Genomic DNA, 21,047 nt, shown 5'->3' with positions numbered 1-21,047 from the left:
TGCCAAATACATTCTACTATGAAAAATCTCTAGCGTTGCTCTGTACAGTATCAAATGGTGTTATTTCTTGTTTACATTTTCTACAGTTAATAGTTTTCAAAAAGAAACAATGAAAATAGTTTATTGCCCATTTCACAATTTAATTTTCCATTTGTAGGGATTTGGAAGTCTACTCTTGAGTGGATGCAGAGTCCACACATAGACTGAAGTTTCCAACTTAATCGTTGCTTTTCATAGCATAATGTACAATTTTGTGCTTGTCAGAAAAAGCAAATTTAACCTGTGGTGAGAGTTGTGCCTGAAGTATTTGTGTGTAATTCACGTTTGGAAAGAAGGTCCTGCAGAGGCCTAAGTTGAGTGGGTTGTACTTACTACCTTTATGCACGAGGAGGAATAACACGTAGTGTTCTAGGTGTCTTCTAATGAATGGTATTGGTGTTTAAACTATTAATTGTACTCTTTCCATGCCTTGGAAGACTGGCTATAGCTGCCTGTTAGGGGAGACTGGCTGGGAGCCTCCCTTGCAAGAGAGGTAGTCAGAATCAGACCAGACTCTAAATAAACCACTTTGTGTTTCATCCAGGTTCTCTAACTTCTAAAAATAACTTTATTTTTTGTTATGAAAATTAGGGAGGGTGAGGCTTTGCTTCCTGAGCTCTTTGCCCAGGCAGAGCCCAGCTCTTTTTGTGCTACTCAGATGACAGATCTTGTTGTCTGTGGCGCAATCACTTGCATGAGCCAGACAAGTGAAGTCAGCATCAGCCAAAGTAACACACTCTGTAGCCCCAGTTACTGGAAGCCTCAGGGGTCATTTAGTGACCTGTTTTATATGTGAGGTAGCTTCCTGCCTCTTGTATGCAACCTCATTTGCTAATAAAAATTGCAATACGCTCCTTAGCTTTTACCTTGCCAGTAGTCACAGAAGCACAGCTATCTTTGCGCTCTTCTGTTTGTATTAGATTTTTCTGTGATGCTTAGGAATTAACATTTTTCCTGACGATTAAGGGCCACACATTTGCCTTGTTACAGCATTCTTGGTTTTTCATGTCTAATTTTACAATGATTTAAAAAAGCAAATTACCACCACAGATCCAAAGACCAGTATAAGTCCTGTGTTACAGCTTTAGGAAGTATGCTCAGCAGTTTGTAGTTAGAATTTAGATGTGCTTTGACCTGTGGAGGAAACTTCTCATTGAAAATGCAGCAGTTATGAAGTGAAATGCAGCAACTGTTTTTCAGTGTATTCAAATGAAATTGAAGAGAAACTGTGAATTGTACACTGGTCAAACTGGTATTTGATGGGAAGAGGGAAGCAGCCTTCCTTGCTCTTAGGTGGCCAGTGGGTCCTGTGCTGCTGCTGAGGGCAGGACCACCTCTTGTGTGTCTTCTGCATGGTGAAGGAGCTGGGGATGTTACCAGGTGTCATGGTTTAACCCCAGCTGGCAACTAAGCCTCACGCAGCCGCTCACTCACTCGCCCCTGGTGGGATAGAACTGTTAGCTAGGAAGACAAATGCCATCAGTCTGAACATCCCCTCCTTCCTTCTTCTCCCAACTTCATATGCTGAGCATGATGTCATTTGGTGTGGAATATCCCTTTGGCCAGTTGGGATCAGCTGTCCCAGCTGTGTCCCCTCCCAACTTCTTGTGCACCTGGCATGCTGTGAGAAGCTGAAAAAGTCCCGGACTGCTTAGCAACAACTAAAACATCAGTTTATTATCAACATTATTCTCATTCTAAATCCAGAACACAGTGCCATATCAGCTACTAGGAAGATAATTCACTCTTTTCCAGCTGAAACTGGGACCCAAGGGCTGCATATTTTAAACCCTTCTTCTCTCATTTTGGTGATGGTTTAAAGAGTGAAGTATATAAGCTGCACTTGTAATGGTAGCAAACCCCAAAATGAAATACTCTGTGAAATCGAAACTGAAGTTTCATTTTCATTAGTTTTAGTAAGCTCGAGCAGAATTTGTGGGATTAATTTTGAAAGCTTAATCCAGATGGAAAAGGTTAAATTTAATGTTGAGTGAATTTGGTTCCAATTCATTTGTTACCCTTGCTCGTTCTTTTTCTCAGAAGAATTAGAGATTAAGCCGAGAATTGTACGTAGTATCCTCGCTTTCTGCCATCATTTAACTACATGAACCAACATTAAAGACAACCTCTCAGCTATCTGCTGCAATAAGTAAACAAATGGACCTCATCACTGTGCCAGGTCTTGAGTCCTGTGGCCTGAGTATTACTTAGTGCAATGACTTATGTTCTTTTTTCCTTTTTCCTCAGGATTTATCTGGATCCATTGATGACTTGCCGACTGGAACCGAAGCAACCCTGAGCTCAGCCGTCAGCGCGTCAGGCTCCACGAGCAGCCAAGGGGAGCAGAGCAACCCTGCACAGTCTCCGTTCTCCCCTCATGCTTCTCCACATCTCTCTGGCATCCCCGGGGGCCCATCGCCTTCCCCTGTAGGCTCTCCCGTTGGGAGCAACCAGTCAAGATCTGGTCCCATTTCTCCAGCGAGTATTCCAAGTAAGTTTGTTCCAACAAACAAAAGTAAAATGATGGACAGGTTTATTAAATAAAGAAATACTCCTGTATTCCAAATTAATTTATTTCATGAGAATCATGCATTTGCGGGGCCTTTTCTGGGGGAAAAAAAATGTGTTCTTAAAGCAAGGGTAAATTCCATCTAAGTTTTAGTTGCCAAACCCTCGGAATGGTCAAAAATTCTGAACTTGACTCCACATATGTGTTTGATATATGTCTTTATCATTGACCAATGTGAATAGGTGATGGTAAGTTTTGTTTTTGGTTCATGCATCATCTATCTGTCATATATTACTCTATAGTATTTATAGGACCCCTTTTTTGTTTTTACTCTGTATTTTTGTTGACTGTGGCTCTTGGATTTGTATGGAGGTTTCAGACCAGTAGGACAAGGCATGGTTTTTCCAACCCTATATTGTGATAATGTAATTTCGGACACGAGTACAGAATATTGTATGAGATACTTCTTAATTATTTGCACAGGCCAAGTTATTAATACTTGGAAGCCAGCCCACCAGTAATGATTGAAATGCCGGTGGCATTCTTGCCACTTGCTCTATTGTGCCACAGAGAGCATGACAGGTGGTCACTCCTGTACGTTCAGAAGTTTGTGGAAATCTGTTAAAGACATCCAGAACAAAGAAAAGCATGCATTAATTCCAGTTCTTACCTTGTCCCCACCCATCTGGCATGTTACTTGCAGGGGGTCAGGGAGCAACATGTATTTGGTTTTTCAGATGAGTTTATTCTTTTTCTGATCCTCAAGTTTTTTATTATTTTCTGACATTGTGAATATTAGGGGAATTCCTAAGAGTAGGAGTCTGCTGACATTACCCCAGGGATAACATCAGTTGCTGACAAAACCACAAAAATATCAACGTGGAGCTTAGTTAAAAGAAATAAAACCAGCGATGCCTTTTCATTAGATGTGCTGTAAACCAAATGCAGGTTAAAATCCAGTGAGTGGCATGTGTTTCGGTATTCAATACAAAGGTATCTGTGTAAAATGTGCACGCTTGTTTGTATACAGAGGTTAAACTAGATAAGCAAAGGGGGGCAAGCTCAGTGCACGCAGGAATGTTGTGTACTCACTGTGGCCTGAGCGTGTTGAGCCCTGATGCTGCATGTGTGCCCTGCAGTCATTTCTTCCCTCTGCTGCCGCTCTGGCTGGCAGCACATGCTCAGGTGGGGCAGAAATAGAGGGGATGGCAGCAGGACCGGAGTATTTGCATTATCTGCAGTATGTTAGCTTTGTGTTTGCAGCATATTTCCTGGTACGTGGCACAGAAACCCATCCCTGTTGTTGAGTGAAGCCAGATAGTGCACCTGGCTGGAAAGGAAACGTTTTCCCACAGTTGGACTTGGGCAAGTAAATGGATTTGCATTTAGCAGCCTGACTGCTGAACAGGGAAAGGATGTTGTGACGTTGAAAGTAGCTTTATTATAGTCATGGTAGATAAGGATTGAAACAGGACAGTGCGTAGGGGAAAGTAATAACTTTTATGAAACCAGTGATCCCTCTGGGGTAAAAATAGAAGGGGTGTGGGCCCAAAGGTCAGGCTCAGAGTCACTTAATCACTTCAGCTGAGCCTAAAAGCTCATTTTTGTGACTGGCCTAATGAAAAAAATATTGCCTCTTCTTACCAACCATGCTACCGTTTTGCTTGGTGATTTTCTGGTCTGCTGTGGTAACACAAAAGCAGCTCTTCCTCAGGAGGGGTTTTTATGAATGGTGCCAGATGAAAATCGCCCTCCGCTGTTTCCCTGGCGTGGGCGAGCTGCCGCTCTGCAGCTCCTTTGCTGAAGGTGAACTCCCAGGCGTGAGCGAGCGCGGATCTCTCCGGAGGGAGCCGGGCAGCTGCCGTAGCGTTGCTGCTGCTGCTGCTGCTGCTCCTGCGTTTTTCAGGCTACAAAAGGACACGAGTGAGGCTGCTATTTAAAACCCTGTGACTATCAGGACACCACCGGGTGCTGGGGCTTTAAAGCCATATGAATTAGACTGTGCTTTCACCTAGGCGTATTCCCATTGTTGTGCTTCATTACTAGGACTTTGGGAGCTTTTTTCATCAACCATATTCACAAGACTCTGTGAGAAACTAATACGGAGCTCATCTGTGTTCCTGTGGTTGTTTGCAGCGTTTAGGTTGCGGCTGGTTTTAAACGTAGATTGTGTAGTACAGCGTCTTGCCTTTAATAATTTTGTTCTCTGCTATTTTCCTCCCCGTTCTCACCCTACCCTTGTTTGTTCTGACCTCATTCCTCTCCTATTACCTCCTGCAATGTTGTGCCACAGCTTCTCCATGTGACATAGATTGGCTCTTTCAATCATTCCCTCTCCAGCAAGTCATTGTAAAATGAGCAGCTGTTGTGTTGCTGATAGCTATGGCTAGGGAAAGCCAAAATGTTGCAGGGGGTTCTTGGTGGGAAGGCCGTTAAAATAAAGGTGTTGCTTTCCCAGGGTTTACTGAAAGAGAAGCATCCTTTTCCCAATGCCTCCTTCCTTGCAACAAAATTGAAGACTAATTTAACATCAAAAGGGCAGACAAACAAACAGCCCCCTATTAAACCTCCCAAATGGCTGATTCTCCTCCGCTGCCTGTTTAAGCCGTCTCCCCACCCCACCACAAGCCTGCCACCCCGCGTTGCTTTCTGCGTCATGCCGTGAATTTCTCGGGAATGGACTGGCACAGGCAGCACTGACATTGGCACGTCCCTGGCTCAGTGGGCATTTCCTTCCTGTGCTCTCTGAAATACTGGACGGATATTTTGTGTGGTTTCACACACATACACAGACTTTGTTTCCATTTGCCTTACCGGAATAGACCAGGGAGATTAACCCCTTAGAGCAGAAAAAAAGCAACTTTGATGGGTTTTGTTCAGAAAGATAGTCCTTTCTCAAAATGGTGACACTTCTCATTCACATGCACATTTGTTACAGGACTGAAACCCTACTGATTTTTAGGGATTCAAAATTATATTCTGGTTTCCCGTTAAGCAGATCATGATTCTGCTTTGCCAGAAATCCTGATATTTTTATTTTGTAGCCATCTTCATAATTAGGGTACACGTTCTTCCAAAGAATGAGATGTGACGCCCTGCACTCCTTTGGGTCTTGAACCGTGCCTCATTCAACCCTAAACCATTAGTGGAAGCTGACACAGCACATCATCAAAATGCGCTGCTGTTGCCAGAAGATTTAGTGGCTGTTAATTTTACTTTTCTCTCTCTTTTTTTTTTTTCCTTTCCCTCCTTGTCCAACCATTCCAGTTTACTAACAAAGCAAAAATGTAAATAAGCTAAACTCCCCTTTCTGCCCCCCGTCCCCAGTTTTGATCTCACTGGCCAAAGGCTTTTGTCAGCTCTTTCTCCCTTGCGGTGTAAGCAGCAAAAATTTTTAATATTAAGAGTTCTGTGTAAGATTGCTGATAGGCCAGGAATCCCTTAACCCATGATAGACAAGTAGATTTTGTACAAGTTAATAGATTCTAATGTTTTTAAAGCTCTACAGCAATTTTTATCTGTATAGAAAATAAAGGTACGCTATATTAATAATGAATAGCAAATGTCATCTTTTGAAATATGTAAAAGCTTTTTTTTCTCATAGATCAGTATTTTGATTTGTGCTTTTAATACATGTTACATTTACTTTCTGAACAGACAAGATTATTTTCACTCTGTTAGGCTTCAACTGCGTTGTTGTTTTTATTATAATTGTATTGATGTCATCTTTTGCCAAAGAGCTTGGATACAGCTGGAGTTGTAATTTTCAGGAAGAAATCCACGTGTGGGTATTCTCACTTAGGAATATTATTGACAGCCATCTTAATTTATGCTGACTAGTGATCAGCACCCACCTCTAATTAACAAGAACCCAAATTTTTAATTCTGAAAATGATATGGGTCAATAGATGTGTTCCATTCAGTGATCTGCAAACCGGAGGTCTTCCCCTGCTGTATTGATCAGCTAGCTAGCTTGAAATCCAGGACCCATCAGAATTACAGCTGGCACTCCAGACAAAAAAGGAGCAAGAGGAGAATGGGCTGCCCAGAGCTGTAACGGGACGTCTTGCCTTGGTGGGCATGTTAGTCAATGTGCGGATAGACTACACTGACTAAAATGCTGAGAGAAGCAAAAAAATGAGCTATGGTCTATCATAGTCCAAAAGGACTATGCAAAACTTTGAATAGGAGTGATGCTTTCTTTCATGCCTTATAAAAGGAGAAGCCTAAGAGTTGAACCGTTTCCAGAAGTGGCTGCAGTGAGACAAGCTGATCGGACAGATTTTGTTTTAAACAGGAGTTTGGAAGAATCTTTTGCTTGGGATTGAGCTATTCCACATACTTAATCTATTGACCATGACCACTGGTATGTTTATACGTTATGGACTCTTCAAAAAGTATTTGAAGTAGAGAAGACTGCCATATGAAAGTGAATTTGTAATACTGTATTTTTTGTTTGAAATTTTACAGATACCCTAAAATAATTGTGAAACAAGAAAGGGGACGTTATCCTTGTAAAATGGATATGATACCCCTGTCTAGCAAGATTATTTTAACTCACATATCAATATTTCCCCCTTAGCTTCTCCGGAGGCAAAAATCTTGCAACAGCTTGTTGCAAGGAAGATGCATGCTGTTCGTTGGCATCCAGACCTGAAAAAAACAAAATACAAAATGCCATTGACGTAGCTATGTTCTTAATCACTGCTAGCGCACAAAACATCTATTCAGCAGTTTTGCAAATCTAGAATGCTTACAAATGAAATGTGTGGATGTTTCACATAGCAATAGTTTCAAACCCTTTCTTTTGAAGGGTTTGAACAACATTCAGGGTTTTTCTGTCTTTTGACAAGAAGAAAAATAAGCAAATTGTGAGGCGCTCTAGCTCGAGGTATTACTTCTAGCATGTGGAGCTTCTAACCTGTGATATCTATTAGAATTCAGCCCAGGTCACAACTGATGAATAATCTGTTGTCTCAAGGCTTAATGAAATAAATAAATAGTCTTGATCTAGTTTCTTGAGGAGAGATCATGTTACAAAAGACACTGTCAGAGCTGTTATGGGACTCGCTGTCTGGCCAGAGAGATCAGGGAGCTGTGTTCCTCTGCAGAGGTGGTCTTCCCAGAACAGGTGCAGGAGATAAAATGAGACAAGGACATGCTGTTTGAGTTCCTCCTGTTAGATTTTCCTGATGACAGAGGGTCTCATATTCCAGCACCATGAACCTGCTGTTTTTCATCAGCTCTTAAGTTAAGCATCAGATAGAAAAACAGTCAGTCACCAAAACCAGCATGCCCTGTGTGGTTATTTTTAGGGGTAATTTCTGGGGTTTAGTCTTAAGTGTTTTCAGTTGCTTAATATCTGGTTTACCAATGTTTATATTTCACAGTCACGCATTTCGGTCTTGGTGTTTACTTGCTGTGTAAGCCAGTGACGAACATTTCTGCCCCATGGCCTGAACACCCCGTGGGGTCTGGGAGGCCCAGCCCTGAGGGTCACCCAGCACCCTGCAAAGGCTTCGCGTGAACCTCTCCCACACGGGCAGCGCTCACATTCCCATCGCCGCGCTCTGCATCATGCCTGGTTTGTCCTTGTCGGTTCCTGCCAGGCCCGATTTTGCGGTCCCGGCGGTTGCGGCTCGGCGGGGCAGCCGGTGCTGTGCACCGTGGCAGGGCGCACGCGGCCGGCCGCTCCCGGTGGCTCCGCCAGTCCTTGGCAGCCCCGTGCCGCTGCAAATCCACCTGGAGTACGACGGCTGTCGAAATCCAATTAAAATCTTTGCATAACTATGCGTGTGCTCTGGTTCACGTAACAAAACTCAAATATACTTAACCACAGCTGCCAAGATTTGACAGGTATGTTTGTTGTTCATTTTAGGTGTATACTTTAAGGCCACCCTTGGAAAATTATTGTTTACATTTCATCATTAACCTGTGCATTTCTTTCTAATTTTTTTTTTGTTCAACCCACTTATGTGTTTGTCAAGAAATTTAGTACAGTGTATATTTGGTTTTGTACATTTGGGATTTTTTAATTCTGTCGTTATTTGGCTACACAAACATAGGTTCCCTCTCCTTCTTTGTGTTGCCAAATAGGGCATTAATTTACGTATTATCATAAATTAAAATGTTGTCTTTCACTTCCTCGTCCTTTGCAATACTAAGCAGTGATTGATGAGCGAAGGGGAAAAGTCTCTTACGTTTCCATCAGTATGTTTTTGTTGTTGTTGACAGATCGTTGTTACATCTAGATAAAACAGAGCATAAATGTCATAAGTGGTTTGATTTCTGTGATGGGATAGGCTGTTGCAGTTTTCAGTTTTTCAGTGGACTGTGTACTACTGCCATTAGAGATATTTAAAGCGACCTTCATGCTTCACAGTTAAGTGTCAAACTTGACTAGACCGATACACGGTGCATCCCTCCTTAGAAGAAGGAACTTGGACGATTGTAAATATGGCATGAATTTATTCTGGTCCAGCTAGAAAATAGCCATTTAGCCTCAAAAGAAGAACATTTTCACTACCTCCAGATAATATGGGGTTTCTTAATTAATGAAAGGCGAGATATTTTTTTCCCTTGGGGACAGAATTCATGCAGGTTGAGCTGCTGCTTGAAAGATTCGAACGGCCCTTCGACAGCATCGCTCTGTCAGTAGATACGGAAGTCAAATGGCAAAGTGGGTTTTCAGAAAGCAAACACAAAAGAACAACTCTGACAGCGAGCTTTTCTGTTTGTTCCCCATCTCCAGATAACAGTGGACTCAAATTATTGTGATGTGTTGATTGATTACAGCCGTTAAGTTTCTTAGTAATCAGTTTCATCACTTATTCTCAATTCATGCTTGCACCTTTGATTTCTCTTCCACAACAGGGTGATGTGGGTTGTCGTTGACTAATGAAGAACAGAATTGGTTTCGGCGTGAGACAAACGGAATGCCGACACCAATCCCAAAATGCATTAATCTTTAATAATCCACATCTGCATGTTTATAAATGATATAACCAGGGGTTGCTAGCATTGATACTCCCCCTTCCAAACAGAAGGTGACTTACAAGTTGGCGTTTGCAAACTGCATGAGAGGCACATGGCCGCGCGTGGGGTGTGTGTGACCTTGCGGAGGGAGCTCACGGGATGAAAGTTCTCAGTTGATTAAAATTACATGAAGAATTGCTCTGCTTCTGCGCCAGTCTTTGGAGCTTATCGTTGTCAGGCGAGATGAAATATGGCATGATAGATCTTGTCTTCAGGAAGATCAGACCCACCAAATGGTTTTTGGAAGTGAGTTTGCCTCAAGGTGCTTTTATACTTTACGCATTCAACTTGCACTTTTCTCCCCCATCCCTGAGAACTGTTGAGATCAAGGCTGCATAATATGCAATGTCATGCAATAAGAAAATATAGATTGTCTACGAGTTTGTTCCTTCTGGGGATAGGAATAATGAGAGCACAAACGTTTTGCTACTAAAATGCTTGTTAATCACAGAAATGGACTAACGTGAGAAGCAGCAGGCAGGACTGGCATAACAGTTCATTGCCACGTATTGGTGCTGCTCCCGTTTCCACCTGCCTGCCTGAACTTGAGGGAGTCAGGAGGAGCAGGGAGGAGTGAAACTCCATCGCTGCTGGTCTTTCAAGTTAATGCCACCTAGTGATGCATATTTATTCTGAGCAATTCTTATGTGTTGCTGGATCAAGGGAAAAGAAATATGTATAAGAAACAGCAATTTCTGTTGACATTCACCCTTTCTTTGTCTTGCATGTTTTCACACTGCAAATATTATAAATTAAATTTGACGTATGGTTTTGTTAGAATTTGGCGATGTTAAAATTAGGAGTTGAGGTTTTTATTAGGTGGCAAATACCAGAAGTATATGTCTGCTGCATTTGTTGTGCTTCTCAGGCTCCTAAAAACAGTAGACACAATGAGGAACTGGCCCCTGTAGTTATAAATCCAGCCTAGAGAATGAGCATTGATAATGAAAAATTCTTGCTTTTGGAACCTGGATTATCTCCCTAAATGGAATTCTGAAGTTTTAAGTTTCAGGTATGTGGCAGGATATCTTTCATTTCTGGAAGGAAGAAATAGGCCAAATGTAAGGAAGAAATACTACCCTGTCCTTTGTTAGGAGATTTTAGATATTTAGCACTTGCATCAATTACAATTTTATATTCTGGTTAATTGACATTTTATGAAGAAATTGAGATGTTTTTTCTCTAGCCGAAGAATGTGCTTTTTGCATTGACTAACATGCAATGTCATGTCCCAAGTAATTACGAACGATTAAATCCATGCAACCCTTTGCAATCTTCTACTTCAGTCTAAATGCAAGCAAAACTATCATTTTTATGAAAGGCTTAAAAGGACAGAGTAAAAATATGGTATCATTAGAGGATTTGGATCATTCTCTAAAGAAGATAGACACTTTTTTCCCAGCGGTTTGTAGAAATTTAAGAGAATTTACAAAATAGAAAAGCAGTTCAGAGGGCCTGAAGAGGTGCGAGAGAAAGCGCTGGGCAAGCTGCAGCCACAGCCCCTCTCATCCCAATCCACACCGTCCCTTTGGAGGGACGCGGTGACACAGAGTGCAAAACATGTGGAGGGGCAGTTAAATGAGACTTTAGAGAGGAAAAAATATAAAAAAATGGAAGTCAGTGCCTGAGCTTTGAAGAGGTCTGTCTAGTGCAGAGCTGCGAGCAAGTGGGGAAGAAAGGAGCAAGCGCCTCATCTAATCTTTTTCCTGGGGACCCAGGTGGACAAATTGGCAACCCTGTTCACAGCCCTCCCCCCCCTCCTTTGTAGCGTAAGAACTGCTAATCGGATCCATGCTGCTGCAACTGTGGTTAGTTATTAACAGAATAAAAGCAGATTTCTTCAAAAGAACGGGTTGGGGAAAACGGCTATACAAAATTGCAAGGTTGTTAGAATCTTAAATGCACAGCAGTTGGTTTTTCCCTATTCTGAATTAGGCGATGAATACGGCCTTTCATCTGTCACTGTGCCCGTTTCTTCAGAAGGCAGCCAAACATTAAGCTTCTCAAACAAAAAAAAAAAATTGTTTGAAAGAGGAAAAATATTGGGGAGCAGGAAGAATAGGAAAACTAGAAGGAGAAATCAGGTTTTGTTTTTATTAATTTGGCCTGGTGAGAGTAATACAAGCTTGCCTGCTCTATTCAGTCCCTGCATGCCAGCCGCCGTGAGCCACCATTTCTGAATGCAGGGATTAGAAAAGATTTAACTGGTTGCTATCCTGGGCTGCGCCATTCTGGATCGGCCTCCAGCAGACATACCCTGGGCTGGGAACTCGCCCCAGCTTAGTGGAAATAAAGCATTAAATGAACACAGACTTAGGCAGGGGTGAAAGCAGAAAGAATTTGATCCCCTAAAATGAAACTTCTCATAACAGTAAAGTGAAATTACAGATCTGGGGTGGGTGTTACTGAGGATAGAGAAGTAGTGATCCCTAGATCTAGACTGACTTATGCCTTAGCTCATATAAATAAATAAATGGTGCATGCTTAATTTCGAGGAGCTCTAGTGCCTTCCTGGTTTGCAGCAGGATTTTGAAATTGGTTGGAGAGGAATAGCTATCAGGCAGACGGATGCTTGCTGTGGCCTTCTGGAAATCCATTCATTATTGGGGTGAGTCACAGCTTTTTGAAGATTTCCATTGACAGCTTGCTTTGGGCTTGTGGCCAAAATCTCAGGGAAGAAATGCCGTGGTGCTTCACTTCGGTCCAAATGCAGAGGTGGCTTCTGGACGGGGCGTGAATGAACAGACCCTCTTGCAGAGGCTGCTGCTGCTCGCCCTTTCTGTCCCAAGCAAAGTGAGCTTTGGCCTTGGAGGGCAGTATATTTGCTTTCCTTCCCCTTACCGCTCAGCCCATTGTCAGTTTAGGCAATACTAGCAATTATTTCACTTTGTACTCTGAGTATTTGTTGAAAGTCTTCACACCTTGCTCAGAGGTTACACAACCTGGAAATAAAACTTGGATGTCTAATTTGGCAGACCCCAGGTTCAGCTACTTATTAATAATTTTTCTTTTTTAAATAAATGCCCATAATATAATTAATTATTCCGTAGTAAGGATGACATTTGGATGGTGTTCCATAAGTAGTACCTTGGGACTACACGCTGAATAATGAGGATGAAACAAAATATTGAATAGCTACCTCATTCTGTCATTGTCAACTTTGCTTTGAAGTAAATGTTATATCATGTCAAACAAGTACCTTCCGGTCATGGAATTAAGATGTTTATGCTATTGCATTTATGTAGAGAAAAGTCAGAGCAAGGCTTCTTTCTGTAGGCCACCTTTGCTCAATGTTTCATTTTTTAATGGAGACTTGAGAGCAATTTAGCATGTGACATCTCTGGAACCTGCTCACAAGCCAGTCCTCGATATGGTAAACAACACAAATACGAACAAGAAGATGCAGTGTCGCTTTCAAGGATTAGTAGTCTAAGAAATGCATATTTTCATGAAGAGTGGTTTTTTTACATTTTGTTGATTTTATGTGGATTGGGAGTGATACTTATGTGTGTGTTAGGAGCAAGATGTATTTATTTTAAGAGGTAATAAGGAAAATCAGGGCCAGACCCAGCAACAATCTTGATAATTTTTAGCAATATGTAACATCCAGAAGTCTGGCTTAAGTTGATAATCCGCGTGTTTACAGATGCTCTGCATTGCTGCGGCTGGAACAAATCAGCCAGTTTGCGATCTTACCTTCAGCAAGTCACACAGGCAGCCACCAAAAGCATCCTGGGGTGAGAGGGCTGCGGGCTTGGTCCTGAGCTCAGGTGGGAAGGGTGGAAATGGTCTGGGTGAGCAGGCAGCAGTGGGTCACCAGCATTGCTGTTGCTGGTGTGAGGTTATGAGCTGCAGCGAGGCGCTGAGCAGAGCCAGAAGGCTGGTTCCAGCACACCTGACTCTGTGTATCCCCGCAGTGGGGTTCAGCAGGGCCACGGCTGCACTACTAGATGTTGGGAAAAGGTTCTTAGACATTAGGAAAAGGTTCTTCCCCCAGAGGGTGGTGGAGCACTGGAACAGGCTCCCCAGGGAGGTGTCACGGCCCCAAGCCTGACAGTGTTCAAGAAGAAACTGGACAACACCCTCAGACACATGGTGTGAACTGTGGGGTTGTCATATGCAGGGACAGGAGTTGGACTCGATGATCCTTGTGGGTCCCTTCCAACCCAGGACCTTCTATCCGAAAGGGTCCTCATGTCGCTGGCCTTTTAAAGCATCTGTGCTCAGGTTACTGTATAGATATGTGGAAGGTTTTAATATTTTGCACGTCTTAATTTGGGGGGATATGCAGGCAACCCTTGCTTTTTACTCGGATGAATAAGTCATTTAAAAATACTCCTGATGCAACGGGAAGCTTAGTTACAATGCATAAATTAAGGAAGAAAATAATCTTTCTTCTTAAGGGGTCACAGACTTTGTAAGATGAAAGAGATAACACAAACCACATGACCAGTTTCCCTTCTTGCTACCCATAGAAAAATTTCTTTCCTTTGAGGTCATTTGCACCTCACTTCCAATTTCCTGAAAAGCTCATTTAAATCAGCCCCATACAGAAGCCTATTTATGATATTTCATTTCTTATGTGGGGATCTGAGACCCAGAATGTCCCTTCCGGTCTGTGAGCCTTTACTGTCACATTGACTGTGTGATATAATCCCATTATATCAGTTTTATCAGGTCTCTTCTTAATCACTAGGTTTCCTGAACCTCATTATTCCTAAAAGGAAGTTGTTTTAAATTCCAGTAATGGTTTCATTATCATCCTAAACATTGTGCTTTTTTTCTTCCCTGATATTTAGTGCGAAATACGTTTTCTAAAAGAAGTCACACAATCACAGCTTTAGTTTTTGTGATACTAAACAATATTCTTTCAGCCTCCTGTCACATCATGCTGGTCGCTGCCCTTGGTTCCCATTCCAGTTAACATTAGGCTTTCTGGTTTTGTCTGTGTGAAGGCTCATCAGTGACACATCAGAAATGACGCTATATTTCCTTACCTCTACTGGAAGCAATTCTCCTAATTCATCCTAATGATAAATGTGTTTGGTGCAGGGTGACACCCTACAGCTCTTCACTTTGGAAAGACCTGTTTCTGGTCTGCGAGTATGGATTTTCATTACTCCAACCCAAAAGGTGGTCCAGTTTCCTAGATGGTATTTTGATCATCTTCTGTATTGACTAAAATTCCGTACTTTGTAATCAGCCAATGTCATTAATCCGGTCCTAGATCTTAATTCCTAAATTAGATTGAGAATTGTCCCAAAGACAGTCCACAAGATCTTTTAACTTCTGCCTGTCCTGCAGCCTTATGTGCCCCTTTCAACACAGGCTCTGATCAGTCCCCCGCCCTCCCATTGCCCAGTTCCTCAGGCATCTTAAAATTCCGCTGCTGATATCCCTCCTTCCCTCCTTAACTAGTAATTTCCCACGGGGAACCAGTTCTCGCTGAAGTGTTTTCTTGATTCAATTGTTCAGGCACAATTCTGTGAGGTATTGTCCGACTGGCACAGGGCACCACTGCGGAGCATCCTCCAGTGTCATTACAGTGACGGGCGTGGAGAGCGCTCAGCGTGTTTCAAAACGTTACTGATTTGGGCTGTAACTCATCATAAGGGCCCCTCCTCAGCACAGCATCAAAGGTCTGCTTTTTCTTGCTATCTTGGCTCTAATATATTTACTTTTTACACTTCAGCTTCAGATTTCATGGTGGTCGTCATAAGGCAATCGCCATTAGTACTTTTCTCAGTCCAGCTTTTCCAAAGGTGCACCGCAGTCTCTCCTGACTATTTCAAGCATAGATTTTCAAAGTGACATGCAAAATGTTTAAAAGCATTTCTAACATAATCTTAAAAATAGAAAAACAGCTTACAACTGTGTTATTAAGCATTTTTAAAGTCTCTCATCTCTTCAACTGACTTTTTTTTTAGTGGCAGACATCATATCAGGTAGGTGGCTAGGTTTGGTGTTTCTAACAACTAATTTTACAAGATAGCTATATAGATTTGAATACCATTTTGCTCCTCTGTTAAATGTAGGTGAAAGAACTAGTGTGGCAGCATCAATCCTTTTAACATGCATTGTTGTATTTGCTTTGATTTTGCATAAGAAAAATATTGTGCAACATCTGTAGCACTCACTTTGCCTGAGTTTTGGCAGGTGGAGTATCTCACCAATGTGGCAACAATACTATACAAAACATGGGAAGAGGTTGTCCCCGTGTAAACTTCCATCTGTGTATCATTGGCTCAATGGAGGCAGTAGTCTGTGAAAATAATTGCTGGGTTTTTTTGCTCTCTTAAATAGCTGTAGAATTTATGTTTAAAAAGGAAAGAGGTTGTTTTGTAGAAGTTTTCCTTCCCTCATAAAATACAGAAGTCTGTTCATGTATTATTTAAAGTGTCTTCCAAGAATCCCAACTACAATACTGGTTGAAAGAGAGAAGGATTAATATCATTTAAAGGAAAGGAATGGAAAATCTTTAAGGTAATTTCTTTTCATGACAAAGAAACTTAAAAAGCATGGCAGACAGGACCTTCAAAGGTTTTTAAAGTCCTGTCATCAGCTCCCAATCAATAGGAGTTAGATACCCAAATTAAGAGTTCAGTTCAAGTCTTCAAAGGTACTTGTGTGCTTAACCTCCTTTTGCCTTTCAGATCACCTCTAAGGATAAAATGCCATTTGACTGAAAAAAACATTTTGGTGTGAAACTTTCATGGCCAGCATGGGGATCATTTGTAGCACCCACTGTTAATCAGCATAGTGGACACTTCTCTTGCAAGTTTGTTATTGGCAGAATATGTGTAGAGTTGGTCTAGTTTACAAAAATGTTTTCCTTTGTGAAACAAGAATTTTGCTTTAAACACAGAAAAAAAAAAAACAACAAACCAGAAGTAGACTTTAAAAAGTTAACTAATCATATAGTGTTAATGTTTGCAGAGGCTGACAATTTCAGTGAATTTCCAAGAGTCCTGAGTCTGTATTCCCAAAGGATGCAGATGAAAATGATTTCTTTGTAGCACGTCGCACATGTACAAGGCTTTGAGCTTTGACTTTCCCGGTCCATGGTTGCACACCTGCCTGTGCAGGATAAGGCTTCTGCCAGATAACTGAAGTTAGTATCGATGTGTAAAGTTAAAGAGCATATATAAATGTATTCAAAATACGTTGCCTAGCACAGATCTTCCATGCACTATTAATGTCTCTCGAAGTTTGCCAAGCCTCCACCTGAGAGGGGATCCCACTGGGAGTTGTGGGGTACAGTCAGTACTACCGCTTCCTTTAGGGTTTTGGGTTTTTTTTTTAAGAATTTGTTAAAATCTTAGATGGTTCGGATCTACTTCAAGTATTCTGTCTGATAGTGTTGCCTCAGGCATACACAGTGGAAGTGGCAGTGCCCCGTGTTAACATGGAATTGCTATTTGTTTACAGTCTTGAGTCACTGAATCCTTCCTGTCAAGCAGAAAGCTTTCATTATAATGCAGGCACTTACCATCTCCACAGCCTACTCTTGAGTGACATCAAAACGTAAGGCAGAATATTATTGTCGTATGCCTTCTAGTTTGTGAATGGGCTGTGGATCCCGAAGCCTCAGGCACTGAGTGGCATGTTTGGTCTTTTGGAGGAGCGATTCTGCCTCTGGTCCAGCATTTACATCTCTGAGACAGTTGTCACAGCTGCTCCCGGTAATGTTGGCTGTCATATTTCTTAGTGCAAATGCACCTCGTCTGAATAGCCACACAGCGGTTACTCTCCACGTTTTATGGATTTTCTTTTTGTTCTTTACCAATCTGGCCTTTCTTTAGAGTCAGTGCTGAGAGCCAGTTGCTTTGGTGCTGGGAAGTGGACGGGGCAGGGCAGACACGTTTGTTTCCCTGCATTTACATCCAGCTTGGGGCCCTTCATGACTGTAAAGAAAGAGCTGCCCCTGCGGCCCCCCCCTCCTCCCGGCTCCCAAGCCCAGGACCGGCGGTGGGACTCTGGCCCCTGCCGCTGCGGAGGGGCGGCTGCTGAGCGGGAGGAAATGAGTCTCAGCAGGCACAAATCTATTGCCTGTGTTTTTATTCTTTCCATTTCTTCCAAACGGAAAACAATCTGAGCAGTTTCAGAGGATGAGGGGATATAAATCTGTCTGCTGCTATTTATACCGTGCTCGTCACTACAGCCTCCAAACGCTTGAAGTCTGTGTTGCTGCCTCACCTGAGGTGGTGTTCAAGCCGCCTGGGCTGTCGGGAGCAGGCGTGTCTCAGGCCAGCGGCAGAGGGGGGTCCCAGGAGACGTCCCGTCTGGTTCGCTCGTTCACGCTCCTGCTCGGGCTGTGGCAGGTTGGCTGTCAGGCACCAGGCCCTCGGGGTGTTGTGCTGTGGGAGGGTGGTAGCAGCGTGGACCTCCCTGCTTGACACGGCGTCGCATGGTGACCCAGAGGAGTGACTTGCATCAGTGCAATAAGCACCTGCTTTGCTGTCCAGTAATATAGAAAAGCAGCGTTTCGTGTCCTGAGCCCCACAGACGGCACAGCGAGTGCTGTTCCTCTTTGGGTGGGCAGGCAGCAGTGGATAGACTGTGTGGGTGGCTTTTGAATGAGGCCATAAAATGGGTCTGTCTGTTCTGGGTGGATATTTTAATAAGCAAATATCTTCCCTTTGCTTTTATTTGAATAATAAGATACCATTTTTCTGTTTGATCTCTTTCAAACATTCTTCGCTTTCTGCCACGTGCACCTTCATCTTATTCTTTATTCCCATATTCTACATGGGCATTCAAATAACATTAAAACCACTGATTCATTGAAATACTTTTTAAACTGTTGTTGTTAGTAATTTCTGTATTGACTGAATTTTTCATTGGTAATATTGTTGGCAGCAGTCCATGTCTGCCTGGCTGGAGGCCAGTTTAAGCTCGGCAGGATGAGCCCTATTGTTCAGCAGACTTGGATTTTGTTAAACTCTCTAACAGAAATATGTGTCAGGAGATTTGCAGCTATAAATTGGATCATGTCGGTGAGGTTGGGAACTCGCTCAATACGAAATTGAACATTTCACCATGCCTGTTGCTAAATATGTTTATGCATGTTTCCTCCGTGGGGTTAAAAAAAAGGTAAAAAAAAATAGAAGAAAAAATATAAAAAAAACCCTGTATCTTATACCGCTGGTACTTTCTTTGATGTTGAGTGGTTGAAAAGTGCAGCGAGCTTGGTGTTTGTGCATTGTAATGCTAAAAGCAAGTCTCTTTTCCCTTTTTCCCCTGTGTGTCACAGGCAGTCAGATGCCACCGCAGCCTCCTGGCAGCCAGTCGGAATCCAGCTCCCACCCTGCCTTGAGCCAGTCACCAATGCCACAGGACCGAGGTTTGTTGCGTGTTGGGGCTTTTTTAGTTGGTGCCAAATGTTTAAAGTCACACATTAGCCATGTGAGATTTCCTGGTATTTCTTTTCTTTTCCCAGGGAAAATAACGACAGTCTTCATTCAAAAGGCTCAGGGGGTTTCCTTCTCTGGGGAAAGAGCAATTGAACAGCAGGTTTACCAAAATACAGTTGGAAACAAGGCGTTCTCAAAATACTGTGAATGCCCAGAGTATCAAGGCAGTTTTCTGTAAATACCTGATTTGTACGCTAGAGAATTCAAATTTCCGTTGTCTGCCTTGGAATTAAGATGTATAGAAATAGTGCTAGCTAGGAGCACTGCAGTTTTGCCACTGTTATTAAAGCTCTCATCTCTGCTGTCTTTGCATGAACTCGATAGCTAGTTCTCTAGCCAGTTGTAGAAATAAAAATATCTTTAAATAATATAAAGCAAAATCAAATATTTAGGTCAAATGGTTCAAAGATGTGGAAATCTTGCAAGGGAAAACTTTGCAGGCAACAGCACTGTTCTAAAAGAGTGCTTCCTAGCAAGTGCTCACCAAAATAAACAGCGATTTTTTTTTCCTTATGTTACTGTTTATAAACTTTAAGCCCTTTTCCTTTTGCCTCCTTCCTCTGTAGCTCATGAAAGATGGTTGTCACAGCTTTGCGTGGCCATATGATCAACTGCCGTAAACCGGGCATCCTGTCCATGCAGTGGTTAACATGTGCCAGCGACAAGCTTGCGAAACAGATACATGATAACTGTGATAAACATGGAGTTATTTATGAAATGCCCCTCCTAACATGTCTTGCTACCAGAAATATTCCAAGTAGCACCATATGGGGATACCATAAATACTAGTAGTTTTCTTACAGCGAAACAATTTGAACTCGCAGAATGACAAATTTCTGGGATGGCATCCAGGAAGAACTTAGGAGGACTTACAGAGAGAAGGAGAGAGTCTTAATTTTTGCTATTTTCCCATGTTGGGTGTTCTCTCTTCCAGGAATGCTGATTAATGAGAATACAAAACACACAATTCCACACTCCACTTGTTTGGTTTTTTGTTTGTTTTTTTTTTTTTTCTTTTCAGGTCATTCTTTATACATAGCTGTTAGAATAATGTAGGCACTTGGTGAAAAAATAATGGCCTCGGTACCCAATACAGATATGTTTTGTGGGTTAGAATGTCACAAGGCAATGGGAACAGATCAGATTGAGGCTTTGAAGATGCACGCATCTCAGATGTGTGCATTATCTGGCACAACTGGGTCTTGGCACAAAATGTTACACTGCCCAGCAATAATTATTTCCACAGTGTGTGTTCCTCATCTGGCTTTGGGGGATGTGTTAGGCAGGTCTGACAGAGCTGGAAGGATCGAACCTCTCCATTGCGGCTGTAGAATAAAACTGGGGGTCATTTTATGGTTGGGGGAGGCAGAGGAGTATTTGAAAGTAAAACAGAAGATGGCTGCCATAACTAGGAAGCCAACAAGTAAGTAACAGAGAGAGAAATAAAATTTACAGATTGATTTAGCCTGGTTCTTTCTCATTGGGGGCGGGTGGGAATTGTGGATATGTTCTTAGAGAAAATGTGTTTGGGAATGTTGAAATTTTTGCACTCTTCATATGCAAAACCTGGTGTAATACACATGATCCTCATGACCCAGCTTGTACAAGCAGTCCATGTGTTTCATGCAGCAAATATGAAATTTGTAACTAGCCAGGTCGTATTGATTGTGCAGAATATGTTCCCTAAAGCTTCTCTAAAGTCTGTGGTATAATACGCGCATAAACATGCGTGCATTCCCTTCTGCGCCCTGTCATTGATTAGAGGCTCCTTTGAAATGGAAAACTTCACCTTTTAAAAAGGCTGTTACATTAGTTGATTCCTTTGCTTGCTTGAACTGGTTTCCACTGAACTTGAAGAAAGGAATGAGGGGGAGTGATGGGGACTCAAAGGGAAGGTGCTTGTCATTTACTGATAAAAACCTGAGCAGAAAATCGTTGCTGCTAAGGACACCTGATCCATAGGCATCTGTTATTTAAACTCTTGGCTTACTGATACACACCTTCTCCCAAAAAAAAAAAAAGAAAAGAACAAAAAAATTAAAACAAAAAGG

At 42.3% G+C, this 21,047-nt stretch overlaps 1 protein-coding gene across 10 annotated transcripts in view; it reads left to right on the top strand.

Moving 5' to 3' along the window:
• ARID1B (AT-rich interaction domain 1B) overlaps positions 1–21,047 on the top strand; it is a 327,313-nt gene that overhangs the window by 225,866 nt on the left and 80,400 nt on the right. For all 10 annotated transcript variants that reach the window (XM_065057320.1, XM_065057323.1, XM_065057318.1 and 7 more), the window contains 2 exons: positions 2,287–2,530; positions 18,837–18,926. In XM_065057320.1, coding sequence (XP_064913392.1) covers positions 2,287–2,530; positions 18,837–18,926 — 334 coding nt within the window. The remainder of the gene's footprint in view (positions 1–2,286; positions 2,531–18,836; positions 18,927–21,047) is intronic.

This window comes from Columba livia, chromosome 3, assembly GCF_036013475.1.
Source record: "Columba livia isolate bColLiv1 breed racing homer chromosome 3, bColLiv1.pat.W.v2, whole genome shotgun sequence".
NCBI lineage: Eukaryota > Metazoa > Chordata > Aves > Columbiformes > Columbidae > Columba > Columba livia.
Note: the sequence above shows the minus strand (reverse complement) of the source record. Positions and strands in the feature narration are given on the sequence as shown.